We start from the raw sequence: 19,017 nt of genomic DNA, 5'->3' as shown, positions 1-19,017 counted from the left end.
ATTATCATTAATTAATCAATTATCATGAACGTAAACTTTTTTGAGAAATTTGAACTTCTTAATGTAGTATTAATATTTTCGTTCATTTCATTTATTAACTCCAACATATAATAATTAGGTGATTTCAAATTATGTAAAAATATCAAATACATAATGCAAGTAAGTCATAAGTCATAATACCTATGGCAAGTTTATATTTTTGACAGTCCCACTAGGTTTGACATTGACAAATGACAAGCTTTATTCGGCGTTTTGCTGTTGTCGTGACTTTCAAAATTTGAGTTTCAATTGAATAAAAATTGTTTAAAACTAGTAAGTAATGCATATTTAGTTATAATAAGAATTGCATTTCTGCACTTTATAGTAGATTAACAACGTATTGTGCGTAATACTTGAGTTCTAACCCTATAATAGATTTCTAACTGATCTCTTGTTTTGTGTTTTAGTAAAAGATGGCCACATCCGTAGTCGACACTTACACAGACCCCAGCTTGAGCTGGATGAACGCTCCTCACAGCACCGGTACATCTATCATGGCTTGCGAGTTCGACGGAGGAGTGATTATCGGCGCTGACTCCCGTACTACGACTGGTGCCTACATTGCCAACAGAGTCACCGATAAATTAACCAAGATCACAGACCACATCTACTGTTGTCGCTCAGGATCAGCTGCTGATACACAAGCTATTGCTGACATTGTTACTTATCACTTGAGTAAGTATTGAACAAAGAATTGTTAAGTCATTTTGTAGATAACTTTTGTTTTAAAGTGAGGGCTAATCAACCTAGAATATATTCAGTAACAAAGCAGTAAAGTTTATACCATACCTACTAATTAGATATGAACTGGAAGTTGTTTGTCACACATAATAAACTAGCTCTGCTCCACGGTTTTACCCGCAGTGCTTCGCTCCTTGTTCTTAGCGAGATGATATATAGCCTATAGCCTTCCTCGATAAATGGGCTATCTAACACCAAAATAATTTTTCAAAGCGGACCAGTAGTTCCCGAGATTAGTGCATTCAAACAAACTCTTCAGATAATATTAGTATAAATTAGAAGTACCACTGTAGAGCCTGGAAAGACTTCATCTAAGAACATAACCTTTACAGACTTCCACAAAATGGAACTGGGTGAGATGCCCCTGGTGCAGACTGCCGCTGCTATATTCAAAGAGCTTTGCTACAACTACAGAGATTCATTAGTCGCTGGTATCCTTGTAGCTGGCTGGGATAAGAAGAAGGGAGGTAAGATATTGTTTTTATCATTATTAGCATTTAAATACCATTCAATGCGCAAAGAATAACTAACCTTACATACTTAGATATAAATAATATTATAATTATAAAAGTGTCAAGTTAAATACACATAAATATTTGTATGCCATTTCGTGCAGACGTAATTCTCATAATATTGTAAAACCTTTGTAACCACAATTCGGGCAAATAAATTTTTCATTTACATTTTAACTATGCAACAAAAGCCTATATAACTAGAATAAATTGCTGTTATGAATAGGATATGATTCTATATACTGTAATCACTTGCATCATTGTTATAATCTTACTAGCTTTCCGCTGCTTCACTTGTATTATTATAATTATATACAAAATATGCATCAAATATCAATATCCATTGGTTGCTATTGTGAACTAACCACACATAAAGACTGACACTGAGAAGCGACTTCGTTTTATACCAACAAATTATGATAACATTATAATATTTTAATATAAACTTTTACATTAACTCTCTCATCATTCTAAATATGCTCATTTCCATAATCCCAGGTCAAATCTATTCCGTCCCCATCGGAGGCATGGTCCAAAGACAAGCTGTGTCCATCGGCGGGTCCGGCTCCACCTACGTCTATGGTTACGTCGACGCGAACTTCAAGCCGAACATGAGCAAGGAGGAAGCCGTGAAGTTCGTCACAAACACGCTAACACTTGCTATGTTACGTGATGGCTCGTCTGGTGGTGTTGTGCGTTTGGGAGTCATTACCGAGGCTGGTGTGGAGCGATCTGTCATTCTTGGTGACCAGCTGCCTAAGTTCTATGAGGGTTGATTGAATAAATAATTTTTAATACATTGGTGTGTTTGATTTATAAGTGTTTGAAATCATTTTCCTATATCACATTGGATTTGACTCTGGTGTATATGTCGCAGTCATCTGATTGAATCTGCTATTTGATTGAATGACTAGGTGCAAGTCCACACTGCGAGCCTAGCGCGGTTGCGACGGCGGGCGCGAAATATCAAACGTATGAAACGCGCCTTTGCGTCCACATTGAAATGACTATGGCGGAAGCCTAGTGCGACGGCAATGAGCGAGCCAGCGCGCGTAGTTTTCAAACTCTCCTATCCGCGCGTTCTGGCCACACTACGGGCCTAGTCAGCAAGCGACCCAATGCGCGGACGGCGGGGGTATCAAACCAGTTCGGTCTTGTCGCTCGACTTCTTATATTATATCCTTTATTGTTTTTCGTAAAATAGCGGTAAATACATTGTGAAGTGAAACTTCTTTATTTATAAGTGCGATTCAATCTAAAACACATATACACCACAGTAATTTTGTAGGGTATAATCTCAATTCTTCATATAAGATTCACCCGTTATTCCTCTGTTTTATTTATTTCGTGTACAACTTCTATAATGATATTATTCTCATCTCAAAATCGGACTGTCCAGTAAAAATAGCAAATCGTCCAAAGTTTGCAACACCCGAAAAACGTCGAACCGCTACTTGAGCTCGCGCGTCGGTGTGGGCACCGCGAGCGCCCGCTCGTCGCGCCCGCCTAGGCCGCCGCCACCGCGCATTCAGTGTGGACGCACACTAGAATATTTATTGAATAACGACTCAAGTTGTTTAATGTCTTGACTGAATGTCATTACCATAGTCGTTGGTTTCTATAACGGGGTGGGTTAGGTCATGGCATTTAGTCTATGGTCATGGTCATTGTTTTTTTAGCTTCACCAAAATAAGAGAAACAATTGTTATGGATATATGAAAAAGTAACAGCTGATATTTATTTAGTTTAGGGTTTGGGGGGGGGGGAATATACATTTAATGAAACAACAGAATTAGTTTCTCATACTAATTTTTAAAGCTTTGCTTAGTAGTAGTTAATACGTTATAATAACAATATATGAGCGGGAAATTAAAACGATAGTGCATTTGAAATAGCCGTTCCTTTTGGTTTGTACTTAAAAATCACTATGGAAATGGATACAAAAAATGAGTGAAATTTGGTATTATTAATTTCACACCATAGGCAAATCATGAACAATGTCCTTTTTGTGTAATACATAGTACCTAGTGAATACATTACAACTAACTTTAATGAATAACATTATCTTTGTTGCTAAACATGTTTACCAATCATAAAATATCAGAGAAAACCAGTTTAAAATTTTGAATTTTAAAACCAGTCAAAATTTTTGCTCCAGTAGCGACATTTGAATAAAGTTACCAGCAACCATTATTGATCAACTGCTGCTGAACAAATTTTTAATTAATACGAGACTCAACTGTAGCTAAAATCTAAATACTATTTATGCAGTAAAAAGACTGCTGTGTGTACTAAAATCGTATACCGCGATCTATATTAAAGCTTAACTAATAACAACTTCTTTAAGAAGCATCTGAGCAAATAAAGTTAATAGACACTGAACAAAAAGCTCCAGGGCAATAAATAGTAGTCCTGACACTTGTATTACGCAGAAACAGTAAATAGAATACAAACAATAATCTTTTTCGATAAAACAATAGGGATGTTATAGTAGCGGCAAATAACTCAAGAGCAGAGAGAAATGTGGAGGGGATGCTATGCGCATGATTTATTATTGGCTAAATAGCCTAATTTTAATTCTCATTTCATTGATGCGCATGCGTGTGAGCACAGACTAGAAATAATATACTACGGCGTGGTGTGTGTAAGCCGTTTCCAACGATTTCTATGTAGTTTCCGTACTGTTCACAATCTGTTTACTGTGGTATACATACAATTCATATCGAGATAGTGCTGTTGTGTTACACATGTTTTCGGTGTAACTTTCTGTTAAAGCTGTGAAATATATGACAAGAAGCATGGCATATTGTATTTCTAAGTAACGACTCCCAATTCCTCCATAGTGTCGAGGTCTCGCATGAGCATCTGTATAGTTTGTTTGGTGCGCGGGAAATAGTCCGCCGTTTCGTCGTCCTCGAATGACGGGTCTTGGGATTCTAGCTCTGTAAAGAAAAGGTCAAAATTATATTCATGCATTTGAAAATTATTCATATTTTTCAATCAAAAGCAGACATTATAAGAACACTTTAATTTAAACATGTATTAACTAATAACTAACCATAAATACAACAACAACAACAGTATAGTTATAGGAACAGTTTGAATGTAAAATACATCTCAACAAGAAATAATCTGGACCACAATTATTATCCAGTGATTGTATCATATTGTCATCTAAATAAGAAAATATCTGGAAATTTGCTAGAATTTTTTGATTATATATAAGTTATCATGTCACGTGAAAAAAATTAAAAAACATTCACGCCAAAATCACCGAAAAAAAAATTGGACAGACCTCGGCTGCAGAAATATCAACAAATTCCTGAAAAAAAAGACGTGTGGCACTCGGGGACTGCCGCGGTAAAGCTATTGCATGCTATTCCTTCAAGCCACACCTCCGTGCCTGTCGTAGTGGGGAGCGTGAGGTTATTTTCGTTACGGAATTTCTGGATTCGGTCCCCGCGCTGAAGGCCCGCGATAGAAGCTATGCAATAGCACACCCCGGACACTCCATACAAAATTATCGTTTTGACAGTCACACTGTAGAGACTGCAAATGTGTGTGTTAACGCTTTATGGTTGGCACATTTTTGACTAGCGTAAAAAAAAATCGCGTTTTTCTGATGAAATACATTCGTAAACAGCACAATATCTAACCATTTTCTACGAAAAACGATAATCACAAATCCAAAATAATAAAATTACTTTAAGTCAATTTGATTAATGTTGTCAATCTTCGTTGCGTATCGTCCCTGTAGAAAAATATGGACCATTTTTAGACTGATCGTGCGGAGTGAGGTAAGTGTTTAATTTTGGCGGGAGTCGGAGAGTGTCCGTTCTGTAGCGTTTAGCTACTATTATGTATTCTGTGTATAGCTTAAAAACAATCTCATGACGTCACTCACCGGCCACCTGCGCCTCAATCGAGTCGAGCCGCGCGTCGATGAGCGCCTGGCAGCGCTGCACGTGGCGCAGCAGCCGCTCGCGGCACGCGCCGTTCTCGATCGCCGCCTCCGGCTGCGGGACTGTTACGCGCGGCTCTTGCTCTGCGGGACATAATACAATATGTTAATAATTATTATTATCCCTATTCAAAAAGAATTTCATAATAGTAAGGCTAATGAGATCATAGATTTTAATTAAATTAAATTTTTAATTTAATTAAAAAATAATAATTTTATCGAATACTTAATTCTTTTACCATTTTCATTTGAATATCAACAACAACAACTGTAAAAGCCAGCGCGAAATTAGTTGTTATAGTTTTTTATTTCCCATATTTATGGTTTACTATTATTCAGAAACAACATTTAATGAAGATGCAGAGTTGCTGGTTATATTGCGTACGCGACAAACAAATGACATTGTTGCTTATTAAGTATATTAATCAATAATAATCATTCACAAATGCAGTGTGAGTACTGCTTCCTATTCATTTAAGGGAAAAGTGTGCTAAAATTATAATACAAGGCTATATTAATTATTTTTACACAGGTACTTTACTTTTTACGCTTCCAATTCCATAAATAAAACTCACCCTGCATAGTCCTCGCCATCCGTTCCAAATCCGATGTAGTAATCGGAAAGTCCAACGGCACAATCCCAGAGAAACTTCCAGATAAACTCAACTGCGACGCATCCCTCGGAGTTAACCGTCCGTCATCATCCAAAGCATCCACTTGACTCTTGACCGGCATGTTCTCTTTGCCAATGTTATTTATTATAATGTTCAGATCTGAATAGTCAGAGTTGAGACGTTCTTGCGTGAGGTTGATTTCCGTGTTCTCCCAGTCTTTTGCCCATAGGTATAGTTTGGGGTGATCCTTTTTGCTGCAAAATATGAGATAATATTTAATATACGGAATTCTGATTTTCAAAAAAATATAATATTGTTGATTTAAATATTTAAGTTAAACTAAAAAATTTGATATACATTATTCTCGAAAGTAGTATACTATGTTCAAAAGAAATTTTTAAACCTATCATATTTTGTGCATTTTCTTTTATTGTTGTTTTAATAATCAGCGTATGCAAAACTATAAGTTCCATTGAGCATAAAAGGCCATCCACACGTCTGCCGAACAACGTGACAAACAACGAACACATAGGGACGGCGCTATACAGAGAAGCGAGAAGGAAATAAGTACATCTCTTTTCTTCGTATAGTGCTGTCCCTATGTGTTCGTTGTTTGCCACGTTGTTCGGCAGACGTGTGGATGGCCTATAATATTATACCACATACGGATCAATCTGTACATTTCTTTGATATATAATGAAAATAATTACCCATATTTTTATCATCAGATCTAAATCTTATCATTTAACTTAAATCTAGTAATCTACAAAACACTTACGTAGCAACATAATACTTGACTCTCATAGCATGCAGAGCGTCTTGAATCCTCAGCAAGTTACCAGACAGTTCGTGTGACCGTCTTAAGAATTCGCAGGGCTTCGCCCCCGGCAGTAGGCCTTCGTACAATCTATCCTGATCGTGAAGGAATCGTTTTGATCGACGACCGCGTTTCGGATTCAAGCAAATGCTGCATGTGTATTTTTCGGGCACCTTAAAATCATAGAGATATACATATATGGTTATAATAAATTATAAAAAGACTTATGCTAAGATTTGAGAAGCTGTCGTCATTATTTAGAAAGTCGCTTAAAATCGTAATAATCGTTAAAGCAATATTTGAATAAATAATTGAAATAAAAGCGTCGAAGGAGCTTTTCTATAGTAACTATGATATTCATTGAAAAATATTATAGGAAGCATTTAAAAATAAGTACCCAATAATAAAAAAGTGAAACATGAATATTACTTGATTCTATTGTGACCAAATTTTACTTATCCTAATTTTTTGCATTTAACGTTGTCTCAAAAGTATTAATTTACATTCATTAAAACAAAACACTATTTTTTTTTTATTTTTTTATTCATGAATTAAAATTAACCCATTGACATATTTGAATATTCCAAATTTGTAACTGTCTTTGTTGTATCTGACCTCTGACCACCATTTCTAGTTTCAATAGTTTTCATATAAGAAGAGGTTAAAAAAATTGTATAATATATATAATATCTGCTATTCAGAATAGTAAAGCTTGGCAAAAAAAAAAAATACTTACTAAAATTGTGTCTGTACCCAAATTTAATATTATACATTGTCATAGTTAAAATTTGTCCACAAAAACGAGTCTCTGTTATATTTTTCATTTGATTTGTTACCAGACTGTATGATAATATGCAAAATGTATGTTCCATCGCAATGTGTGCTTGATATTATAATCAACACGGGATACTTTATTTTTCAAATCAATTCAAATAGACATATGTATTTGATTTGACTTCTAATTAAACTATCCTCTAAAGTTGCTATCCGCGAAAATCACAGAATATCTAGTTTTCACTTAAAGTTATTTTACGTTAATTTAGAACTAAAATAAATATTATAAACATCAAACAATGAAACTATGACTCTCGATCGAAAGACTAGCGCGTTTATTGAATGACTAAATTTAATTGAATGACTAAAGTATACAGTCTAATATGGCATAGATAAAATTGGACCTAGAATTAAATTTACCTAGAAAAAAAGTATTAAAAGAACAGCTATGGAGTTCCTTGCCGGTTCTTCTCCATAGATACTACTTTCCGAATCAGTAGTAAATGCTAAAACTGATATGACGATTCAAAAGTGCTTCTAGAAGAAGTATTTAATTGAATTAATAATGTTTGAGTTTTGAGTTTGTATAAAATCGCGGGCAAAGGGCTTTGTCGTAAAGCTAAGCTAAAGTAATACATGACATCTCACCTCCGACTCCTTATGTATATTATGGCACATGGCGTGTTGCCAACACAGGCAGAGCTCGCACTGCACCATCAGCCCGTCCTCCTCGCGGAACCCGCAGTGGCAGTTGATAATCTCTTCGCGTTTCATGTGCTCAATCTTTATGCGTTCGCCGGCTGGAATTTTGTTCGTTAATGTTATTTTTTTTTGGGTGTGCAATGTTTTGATGTTTAGTGGATTTGCGTTTTATATTGTTGTTGTTTGTTTCGTTATGTTTATTGTATGGAATGTTTTTTTTTTTGTAAATGCATATTCATAATGTTACAAATGTCTATAGACAACTCAACGCTGTTTCATGCATTCGTCAATCACGCTACAAAAAGTATCATCATCTCTCAACTAGCATTTCGAGAGAAAGTCGCCGCTGATGACTGCTGCCACGCCGCAAGGCAAGGAGCGGCTAACGCGACGTTGCCGCGCCGTCCGACAAACGCATGAGGAGCGGCTGTCGCGACGTTGCCGCGCCGCGCGACAAACGCATTTTTTATTGTTTTAATCCAACGCAAGATTCAACTTGATATCGTCAATTGACGAAGGCATGACTTGCATATTAAAATTTCCAAACTTAAGCAAGTATACACCCGTTTAATCAACACCATAAACCTTATCTTTTCTATAATATAATATGTAAAACAATACTCACTCTCCGTGTACATATACATATCGCTTTCCTTGTGATCCTCATTCGACTCGGAAGACGCAGCTGGGTTTGGAGTCGGTATTTTTTCCATAGTTTTCGAGTCTGGCGTACACGAACCGGGGAAACTCGACCGAGTATCATAGTCAGAATTCATTGTTAGCCACTCGTCCTCCTCACTGGCTGCCATTTTGGGAAACAGCTTCCGTTTCTTCTCAGTCTTCTTAAAGAATTCACAGGGTTTCGTCACTGTATGAGTGGATATCGCCATTTCAAAGTCCATACATTCGTCTACTTCTATTTGTTGAGGAATATCATAGGTTTCTTCTTCGTCTATATCTGGCTCTGGCTCTGGTTCAGGGTCTGGTCTTCGCACTGGTAGTAATACTTTGGGTCTCTTCACTGGTTTGGGTATCAACGCCTGTCGTAATTTGGGCGAATCTTCCTGTTTAGGAATAACCTCAGGAGGCAGGGGAGTTATATTGACTCGTAACTCTGGTGGAGGTTCTTTAACTTCTAGTTTTTCTTCCCGTTTCGGAGGCCGTGGAACCTTCACTTTTATAACTTTACTTTCGCTCTTTGGTTTTATGTCCGCTATAGTTGGCCGTGTTCTAGCGTACGCCAAGTCCAATACTTTCGGCGTCGCGCCCAACATTTTCTTCAAATCTCTATGATAGTGTTTAATGTGCATTTTTATGAGGGTGTTATTTCTGAAATTCTTCAAACAGCCTTCAGCGGGACATCGAAGGAGGTTGTCAATTACTTGAACTTTAAGAGAACCGACATATACTGAAAGCAGAAATAAAATAATATAATAATTGATTGAGGAAACAAAAATTGTATATTATAGACTAAAAAAACTATAAACATACCATAACCATCTTCAATAGTGGGAAATTGGGTTTCGTTAAGAATAGATTCATCCTCTAACTGTGGAATTTCTTCTTCTTTGACTTGGAACTAAAAATAGAGAATATTTACTAAAATTCCTAAATATGTAGAGTAAAAAAATATGGAACAAGTAACCATAGAGTTTAAATTTATTGCTATTATCATTGCAGTATTTCGATTATTATCACATACACAAAAATACTTTTCATAAAAATTTCCTTAAAAAATTGAATACTCACAGCTTTAGGCTTTCTAATCTTCAATTTTTTCTTCACGTCCTTTTTAAGACTAAGTTTTTTCTTCTTCACCACCGGCGATGGAGTTATTTGAGCATTCCCAGTAGACGAGACCCAGCCCATTCTACGAGATAGCTTCAAGTGGACTCCAAAGTCTAAGAGACCTCTTTCAAATTGTTTCAAAGACGAGAGCTCATTTTGATCTAGGTATTGCCGCATTTCGTGCTTCGTATGGAAACGCTTATTGTCTGGGCTGGAGATTTAATATTAATTCAACATAAATTGAAATATACACATGATTCAAACAAATACAACATCAACATGTGTGAACTGCAAAAGGATTCACCTATTTCTGTCTACATTCACAAATTTACATATCCATTATATACCAATAAAAATTATCTAAAGCAACATACACGAAAAACGTAAACTTTAGACAAACAAAATTAGAATATACCTTATCAAGACAACATCCCACTTGCCAGCAGATTGTCCTAAACTCCTGCGCACCATCATTTTCTTCCAACCTTGTGGTAGTCTCTTGTCTTCAACCTTCAAAAGAATCATTTACACAATAGAAATAGAAATTAATCGTCAATAAAAGAAGTCGAATGTATGTTATATGTGCAAGATGGATACAAATATTCAGCACTACAAGCATAGAAAAAATTTCAGGATAAATCCATATTAATTTTTAGTTTTTTATCCTTGACAATTATAACGCATATTAATTTTTACTTATCAATCATTAAAAATAATTACAAATAATTGAAAATTTCTAGACTACAAATTTTTGTACCCAAATACTGAATTTTCACATTAAAATTATGCTTATAAAAATATTTAACCATGTTCCTAAATGCATAAGAAACCATACATTGAATGTGTTTAAAAATAAGTTAAAGAAATGGCTGATTATTAATTGTTTTTATAGCCTAAAAGAATTTTTTGACCTTAAATGATAATTGCTAAATCGATTGTATAATATGCATGTGTAGTGTATTAGATCTAGTACCTATCTGTTTTACGCATATATTTGCATGCTTTACACAAAGCGAAACATGCTGAACAATTATCTCTTCACATCTCTCTGTACCATGTTTTTGGCAAATAAATGTTATTTTATTTTTTTTTATTTTTTTTAAATGTTATTTTAAACAAGTTACCATAACAGATCTCCTCGGCAGAGCAGGTTTATTGTTAGCATCTAGTTTGGGCTCAGCATCAGATTCCAGTACAGTACCGACCGGCTCCCCGTCCACCCACTTGCAGCACCACTCGCCAGGGAGCAGGAAACTTTCCGGCATCTCCTTCTGGACAAATGTCATGGTTACGGAAAAATGTCTTTTTCTTCGTTAAAAGACGTAAGATCAGATATAAGATCGACATATAACTTCTGGACAAATGTGATGGTTACGGAAAAATGTCTTCGTTAACCCATTGAGCCCCGAACGGCCCGATCGGTCCACGACACAATAGATTTTCTATTGTGTCTGTGATTCCGGGGCCTGAGTTATTAAAAGACGTATAAGATCGACATATAATGAGATGATGTGGATTTGCAGGACATAAATGAGACATCAATTGTATTCTCAATCAAATTCTTCAAGTCTGGCGAAAATATCATAGAAAATTTTTCGTTTAAAAAACCATTTTGTAAGTCAATTTTGTTATTGAAATTTCTACGAAATTTTTATACAACACGAATAATTTGCATCTTAATAAATATAGACGTAACAAAAATTTACGCAAAACTATCTTTTACAGCTATTTATGGACAAATCTGTACTGTGTACACAAACCAAACAAAACAAATTAACCACCACAATCCTAAATTCTACATGTACCTACACTAAATTACATAAAACTACACTACCAACTGTACTCACCACAGAATTCCGATTCTGCTCCGATAGTTCCTCAGTCTTCTGCAACATGGCCTTCCGCATTTCTTCAACTTGCCGCTTCATTTCTTCCAATTCATTCTTTACCTTCTCAACTTGCTTCTTAACCTTTTTCTCTTGTAACAACCTTAGTTTTTTAGTCTTTTTAACTTTCGATAAAACTTTCTTCGGTTTTGTTTCCATTTTCACGTCTTCAGTACTGATCGCCGCGCTCGATGTACCAACCGTGTCGATTTGTATCGGCTCCTCAGGCTCCAACTTTACAGTAAAATCTACGCCATTATCCGCTACACTTGTTTCTACATTTACCGGTTCTAATTCCGCTACATTTATATCTACTTCTGTGTTTATCGGATCTACTTTAATAACTTCGGGCTCGATCTCGGGCTTAGGAGAGTCAACCTTTTCAATGTTACTCAAACCTCCCTCGAGTTTACTGATTACCTCCTTCATTTTATCAATCACTTCTTCGTGTTTACTTTCGTCCGGTTTCTCGAACTTTTCCAATTTTTCCTCCTCTTTCGACACCTAATTAAAAAGATTGATTGTTTACAAAAACAATAATATAGTTTATACTACAATCCAATTCCTCAACCAATATAAATATGAAGAGTATAATATATAATACACATTCAATAATATAACACTATCGAAACTGTATAAAAAATTAACTTAATATTACGTAATAATAACTTACCGGATCTGTGGAGCTATTAAATTCGGAAGCATCAGACATATCTGACATAGTATTAATGTTCACGTCAGTAGTTTCATTTTTATCCAATAAATCTTCCAAGGTAATTTTATCACTGCCATCTTCAACATTTGAAGGTTCAGGTGATTCACTCTTAATATCAATATTAACTTCATTTTCTTCTGTTTCAACAGTGCCGATAATTGACGCCACAGCATCTACAAATAAAATCATAATAAAAGTTAAAATTATACTAAAAAAATTTTTATAACATACATTAAGACATTAACTAAATCTTAAAATTTATCAGTACTTAATATTTATAGTGACTTATGGACTAGTGGAGATCCACTAGTCCATAAGTTTAATATTAAACAAAATAGTTTAGCATTAAAATATTTCTATAATATAATAAAGACCATAAATATTTACCTGGTACTTCCTGCTTAATGTCCACATCCAACTTTTTAATTTTCTTCCACTTCTTCTTAATGACTCTTGGTTTCTTCTCTGTCGGTTGCATCTTTTCCTTCGGCGTGCTAATTTTGCGTTTCTTCTGTCCAATATTGAATATCTCCTTTATATTTAACTTGCGTTTCATTTCACGGCGTTCGCTTTTCGAACCCAAGTAATCTCGGGTGGGATCAAATAAATGTGTGTGGTATAATGGGGCATTCAATATGGGACTAGATGAAGTAGCCGTCGGTCCTACACCTGGTACAGGAGATGACGAAGATGTTGCCATGTCACCTGATGATTGTTCGGAAAATTGTTTCGGCTGTGTCTCTTTTAATTTGTTGATTCGAGCTGAATGTAGCTTCAAGTGGAATCCATCGTCGAAAACTACTTCATATAGACCTAAAAATCACATTATTTCATACAAAAATAAAGTCCAGTGTATTTAATACATTTGACTTTTTTTTAAACTTTAGTAATCGTCTTGTTTGTTGCCGATTGGCAAACCTTAAATTTAGTTGCGCTTTCTATGAGAAAACTACTGCTTCAAAGTATTAATTATTTCATAAAACCGAACACAAACTTACCATCCCCTAAATCATCAGAGATAGTTGCCAGAAACCGTCGATTATCCCGCCATCGCGCTAAACACCTTTCGCCGATAGCGTACGTCTGTTGTTTTTTCTTCGGTACATTTTCCTCTTTGTCCTGACTAGGCTCTGGAGTACTAACTTGTGGTGGAGTCATTTGTATTTCAGGTACTTCTACTTTCACCGGTTTTGGTACGTACGGTCGCAATCTCGAACTAGTCACACTTATCCATTCATCATGCCTAAAAGTTATAATATATTTATAACGATTTCGATTTTTCGTAATGAAAAGTTTGACACATAAAAACCAACTCGTTTTTTAAAAAATGACAATGTCACATTAACATTTTTTTTATTAGAGTTCCAAAAAGGTTTAAGTAATTTTAGGTTTAAGTAAATAAATAAATAATTTATGTGACCTAAGCAACCCAGGCTGGTAACAAAGATTCCATATCACTACATAGTATAAAACAAAGTCGCTTTCTCTGTCCCTATGTCCCTTTGTACGCTTAAATCTTTGAAACTACGCAACGGATTTTGATGCGGTTTTTTTTTAATAGATAGAGTGATTCAAGAGGAAGGTTTATATGTATAACTAGCGGTCCGCCCCGGCTTCGCCCGTGGTACATATTTACGTTTTCTCTACATAAAAACCATCCTCGTACTTCAAGGATTATAATAAAAAAAGAATTATCGAAATCGGTTCAGCCGTTCTCGAGTTATGCGCTTACCAACACATTTTGCGATTCATTTTTATATATAAGATTATAAGAAATAAAGATGCGAAGGCCAGGTTAAATATTAGTTTGAATGTAATAAAAATGTACTGCGATTCTACACAGCTACCTAATTGATGTAGGTAGTTGATAACAAAACGCAGCTAGTCAACGACTATTAGTAAAGTGAGGGTAGTTGGGTCGAACGTCGTATAAACAGCGTCCGAGCTCCTAGGCACGATTCGTACGAATGCGCGCCGAGACAAAGGAACGTGGCAATTTATAGTATGCGACAGCTAAGCATGTTCGGACAGGAAACAGTGACAACTATATTGACAACTTCTCATCCACAAAAATATTAAATCAAAAGTTACGTCTAACACGGCCATACTGACAATCGTACGTCCTCGTACGCCTTTTCGCGTATTAAAACACTACGGTAGTTCATCTCGGGATTACACAACCATCCTGCCTCGGCCAGACTGACCTGACAGAACAATAACCATGTCCACATGACATAATCACTCCGTTCGCGTATCTTGGTATATCTACGCTCGTTCGACTAGTGAAATACATCACTACGATACGCCAGCGACTAGATAATACCTCAACGCCAGGGTTCGACTAGCGATTTGGATCACTACACACAATTCCTTCGATGAACTACATTCCCGTTACAATAATCCACGTAACAAATTTTTACTTCACACAACGCACGAAAAAACACAAACGCCAGTATGCCGTTACAAGACTCAAAACAATTAACAAGTGTAGGCTTGAATTCTATCCCACTTCTGATATAAGAAATAAAGATGCGAAGCTAGTTTAATATTAGTTTGAATGTAATAAAAATGTACTGCGATTCTACACAGCTACCTAATTGATGTAGGTAGTTGATAACAAAACGCAGCTAGTCAACGACTATTAGTAAAGTGAGGGTAGTTGGGTCGAACGTCGTATAAACAGCGTCCGAGCTCCTAGGCACGATTCGTACGAATGCGCGCCGAGACAAAGGAACGTGGCAATTTATAGTATGCGACAGCTAAGCATGTTCGGACAGGAAACAGTGACAACTATATTGACAACTTCTCATCCACAAAAATATTAAATCAAAAGTTACGTCTAAGGGCGCGTTCCCACTATGTCGTAACGACTAATTTATCGTTCGACGACTGTCGTCTCTACCTGTTCCCATTATAACGATTGTTTGTCGTCAACATTTTTTATCGTTTAGCGACTGTCGTATCTAGCTGTTCCCATTGGATCGCGACCACATTTTATCGTTTCCTGGGAGTCGCTTTGTCGTTTACACATCATCAGCAAGCTACAAATCTAGTCGCCTCTGCGTTCGCTTGGTGATTACTAGTGCGTTTACTCTCCTGAGTTCAATGGACGTTATAGAGTTGCCGTCCACGATTTTTTATCGTTTTACGACTGTCGTGCTTGCCGTTCCCACTGTCACGACAAAGTGTCGTCACTGCAAAAACTGTCGTAGACGACAGTAAATTGTGTCGTTCTAAATGTGAACACCTCCATTTAAACATATAAGCCACGACACTTAAAACTACACGATTATCTGTCGTCACGACACGGTGGGAACGCGCCCTAACAGTATAATAACATCCATTAAATAGTGGAGAAGTACTGTTTTTTTCGAGGTTTCCAATGTGATGTCGTAAAAAATTACATTTTTTCCGCGTACATTGCAAACGCAGGCTGAACCCTACGGCGCTGACTCCACGAGCGAGAGAATCGCGGCGATATTATCGTCGTGCCACGTATTTCTATACACTCTCTATGGAACCGTCTCCACACGGCGATATTATCGCCGCGATGCGACGAGTGGCAATGAGCGTGCGAAACGTCATTACATCGTCGCTAGCCCGCCGCGACTAGCAACGGGCCCGCCGCGCGCTCGCGACGATCGCGCAGCGGGCGCGCTGTCAAACGCAGCGGCATTTCAGCGTTGCCTCTGGTCTTCTCGTTAGTTCTCTTCAAGGAAACGTGGCGATACCATTACGAGTCGCCGCGGAAACGCTGCGATTCCGTTACGACTCGCGACGATACGCGGCGGAATTATCGCTCGTTCGTGGAGATTATCCGACGATATAAGGGCGGACTCGTCGCGATTCTCTCGCTCGTGGAGTCAGCGCCTACGAGTTTTATCAAAATAATGTACTAAGTATTATACACATTGAAAAGGTCTACAGAAAAGTCCGCGATGGTATATGTCTATCTCTTATGGATAACCCACAATAACTTTTTTTTGTCATTTACTTTTTACGACAAATAATGGCTAATTTTCGAAGCGATTTTAACCAATACAGCATTAATCCTTAACCAATTAAATATCTTGAATACATTGTTCATTTAATATAGATCTATATGGCCCTTTACACCGTATGATTTAAGTGAATATTTTCGAAGATATTACAGATTTAAAAATTGCGGGACGTAGCGTTTGCGGCGGTACCGCGAACGTCCGGTGCGGGTCGCTATGTTTTTAAATACTACGTTTACAGTTTTTCTGTAGTGTATTTAGTATCAGCATTGCACCCGTGCGAAGCCGGGGCGGGTCGCTAGTTACATATATTATGCATCATTATAATAAAAGAAGAGCGTGTGTGCTCGGCACACGTGTCAGAAGTGATTTCGTTTTAGTATAGGTATTCTTATACAAACTACATGAAATGTATTATCACTACATAATATTATAAAACAAAGTCGCTTTTCTGTCCCTATGTCCCTATGTGTTATATCCCTTTGTATGCTTAAATCTTTAAAACTATGCAACGGATTTTGATGCAGTTTTTTTTAATAGATAGAGTGATTCAAGAGGAAGGTTTTAGTATGTAATTTATTAGGTTTTAGACAAAGCGGGCGAAGCCGCGGGCGTTAAACTAGTTTCTAATATTTTACTTACTTTTTCGTGTCATTTTCATAGTGAACCAATACCTCCATCTCATCATAATCAACCTCAACTATTTCAGCAGGATACCACGCCCCACTGAAGTCTTTGGCTTCTACTTTGGAACCAACAGATAGAGCAACTGCACCTAGAAATATACATATTAATAATCATAGTACAGGAGTAATCAAGTAAGTATAAATAAATTAAAAATTATTAATATGAAATTACCTTTGTCAGGGCTAATAAATGTTTTGGATATCACTTTTTTATCTTTTTTCTCATTAACTTTTGAGTCTGATTCACTAATAACCATATTCATTACATTCTTTTCCACTGCTGGTTCTTGTTGTTTATGTATCACATCTAAGGTATTTAATGCCTGTGTATCAAACGGATCACTACCCTTATTATCTACATTATTTATTGTCTGTGGTGAGTTTTCCTGTTGTCTTTGTTCTTGTTCAATAAACTTTTTTATATTTTCTAAGTTTTCCACTTCAGATTCTTTACTACTGTTTGAAGTATTTACTTTGTCAATATGATTGTTTTCGAAGATGTCTTCGATATCTTCATTTGTTGTATCCTTTATATCCTCCATGATCCAAGCAAATATAGATGGTATGGCGCCTAAAAAAAGAGTATTTTTTTTTTAAGATTTTATACTTTTTACATTGAAACGCATGCACACAGCAGTAGTAAAATAGTTAAAGATATGTACATTGAGAACAACAGCAATACAATTGACATATAATAAAAAAAAATACACTATGAACTGAAAAGACAACCACAGATCAAGAAGAAGATATCATTAGCACAATGATTAGATAGTAAAGAATTAATTTATGAATAGTTTCAACTGTGCAGAATAGAATTTTGCTAAAAAAATCAAGTGTAAAATTTTGCCTTTATACAAAATCAAATTGACTAATTAATTCAATAATTATAACACATAAATGAAAGAGAATTGCAATGCAGTTTATAAATCGAGTTGCTAAGAAACTAAAAATATGCATCTAAAATACACAATTACAACATAAACAAAAAATGTAATGAGCATGAAATACATGCATTTCAATGTTACAAGCTTCTAAATACACAGCTAGGTACTGAGTGTAGTTCACTAATATTATAAGTAGCATCTATAAAGTACCTGACTTTAATACATATTTCGATTCCTGATATACTTGAAAATCACTTCTACAAAAGTGCCTTGAACAAACATATGCAGGATTGTCATTGTTAGTAGGATTTATGTGTGTTACTTGGACCCAAACACTGCGTAATATTGGGTCTTTAGGAAACTTGTGGTATGTTACGCCGAGGTCTTCGCGTCTCGAAGATGAAGAATAACAATGATCTATAGAACATTTTTTTACAGCCATCCTATTAAGTGAATATGTTTAGTATGTACAAACAAATACTTACCTATGTAAAAACTTAGATTTCTCGGTAAATTTTCATATATAATTTAATTACTAACCTCCAATATGAGTTTTTAACACGTTCCGAATAATCAATGTTTATTCATAATTTCATACCACGCTCATACGTATTAGCGTACCTATGTAATCATTTAAGTTAATACTGTTAATACAAAACAGGCTCAAAATTAAGTAGGAAACACAATAGTCAAGAAACGTAATAAATATTTTCATGCACTTATAATAAAACTACGAATATAGTGTGAACAAAATACAAATAAACATTTCGTAATCAATTGAGATCTTTCATCAATCATCAACATTCAACATATTTTGACCACAGAGCAAGTAATATAGTAGCATAGACCAGTGTTGCCAACTTTATTTTCTAGAGGATCGTATCACACACTAGGGAAAAT

General features: G+C 35.9%; 2 protein-coding genes across 6 annotated transcripts; one reads left to right on the top strand and one right to left on the bottom strand.

Moving 5' to 3' along the window:
- The first annotated feature begins 209 nt into the window (after positions 1 to 209).
- Prosbeta1 (proteasome beta1 subunit) lies at positions 210 to 2,091 on the top strand. The gene is made up of 4 exons (XM_089714777.1): positions 210 to 312; positions 447 to 714; positions 1,113 to 1,247; positions 1,791 to 2,091. The coding sequence occupies exons 2-4, from the start codon at positions 453 to 455 to the stop codon at positions 2,066 to 2,068; spliced, it is 675 nt and encodes a 224-aa protein (XP_089570903.1). The 5' UTR covers positions 210 to 312; positions 447 to 452; the 3' UTR covers positions 2,069 to 2,091.
- Positions 2,092 to 3,132: 1,041 nt separating this feature from the next.
- Positions 3,133 to 18,920, bottom strand: MBD-R2 (PHD finger protein MBD-R2). Of its 5 annotated transcripts, none has more exons than XM_089714801.1 (17): positions 18,603 to 18,920; positions 17,406 to 17,804; positions 17,190 to 17,322; positions 13,548 to 13,792; positions 12,937 to 13,362; positions 12,508 to 12,722; positions 11,796 to 12,338; positions 11,073 to 11,219; positions 10,364 to 10,458; positions 9,910 to 10,159; positions 9,652 to 9,739; positions 8,786 to 9,568; positions 8,107 to 8,258; positions 6,646 to 6,857; positions 5,829 to 6,121; positions 5,197 to 5,337; positions 3,133 to 4,234 (listed from the first exon to the last, which is right to left on the bottom strand). In XM_089714801.1, the coding sequence occupies exons 2-17, from the start codon at positions 17,773 to 17,775 to the stop codon at positions 4,107 to 4,109; spliced, it is 4,221 nt and encodes a 1,406-aa protein (XP_089570927.1). In that variant the 5' UTR covers positions 17,776 to 17,804; positions 18,603 to 18,920; the 3' UTR covers positions 3,133 to 4,106. The 5 variants fall into 5 exon arrangements, with proteins under 5 accessions (XP_089570927.1, XP_089570926.1, XP_089570923.1 ...); XM_089714800.1 differs by having other exon boundaries at positions 18,658 to 18,920; XM_089714797.1 differs by lacking the exon at positions 18,603 to 18,920 and adding an exon at positions 18,328 to 18,591.
- Between the last annotated feature and the right edge of the window lie 97 nt (positions 18,921 to 19,017).

This window comes from Colias philodice, chromosome 3 (genome assembly GCF_061535455.1).
Source record: "Colias philodice isolate Cphi_HAF_F1 chromosome 3, ilColPhil1 Martin Lab GWU primary, whole genome shotgun sequence".
Lineage (NCBI taxonomy): Eukaryota > Metazoa > Arthropoda > Insecta > Lepidoptera > Pieridae > Colias > Colias philodice.
Note: the sequence above shows the minus strand (reverse complement) of the source record. Positions and strands in the feature narration are given on the sequence as shown.

Excerpts from the sequence above, each read along its gene's own strand:
- Prosbeta1 (XM_089714777.1), top strand. The coding sequence starts at position 453 with ATGGCCACATCCGTAGTCGACACTTACACAGACCCCAGCTTGAGCTGG. Across the intron at positions 715-1,112 it reads CATTGTTACTTATCACTTGA|ACTTCCACAAAATGGAACTG; the intron begins GTAAGTATTGAA and ends TAACCTTTACAG. Across the intron at positions 1,248-1,790 it reads CTGGGATAAGAAGAAGGGAG|GTCAAATCTATTCCGTCCCC; the intron begins GTAAGATATTGT and ends CCATAATCCCAG.
- MBD-R2 (XM_089714797.1), bottom strand. The coding sequence starts at position 18,559 with ATGGCTGTAAAAAAATGTTCTATAGATCATTGTTATTCTTCATCTTCG. Across the intron at positions 13,793-17,189 it reads TATGAAAATGACACGAAAAA|GCATGATGAATGGATAAGTG; the intron begins GTAAGTAAAATA and ends TATAACTTTTAG. Across the intron at positions 10,160-10,363 it reads TGGGATGTTGTCTTGATAAG|CCCAGACAATAAGCGTTTCC; the intron begins GTATATTCTAAT and ends TTAAATCTCCAG.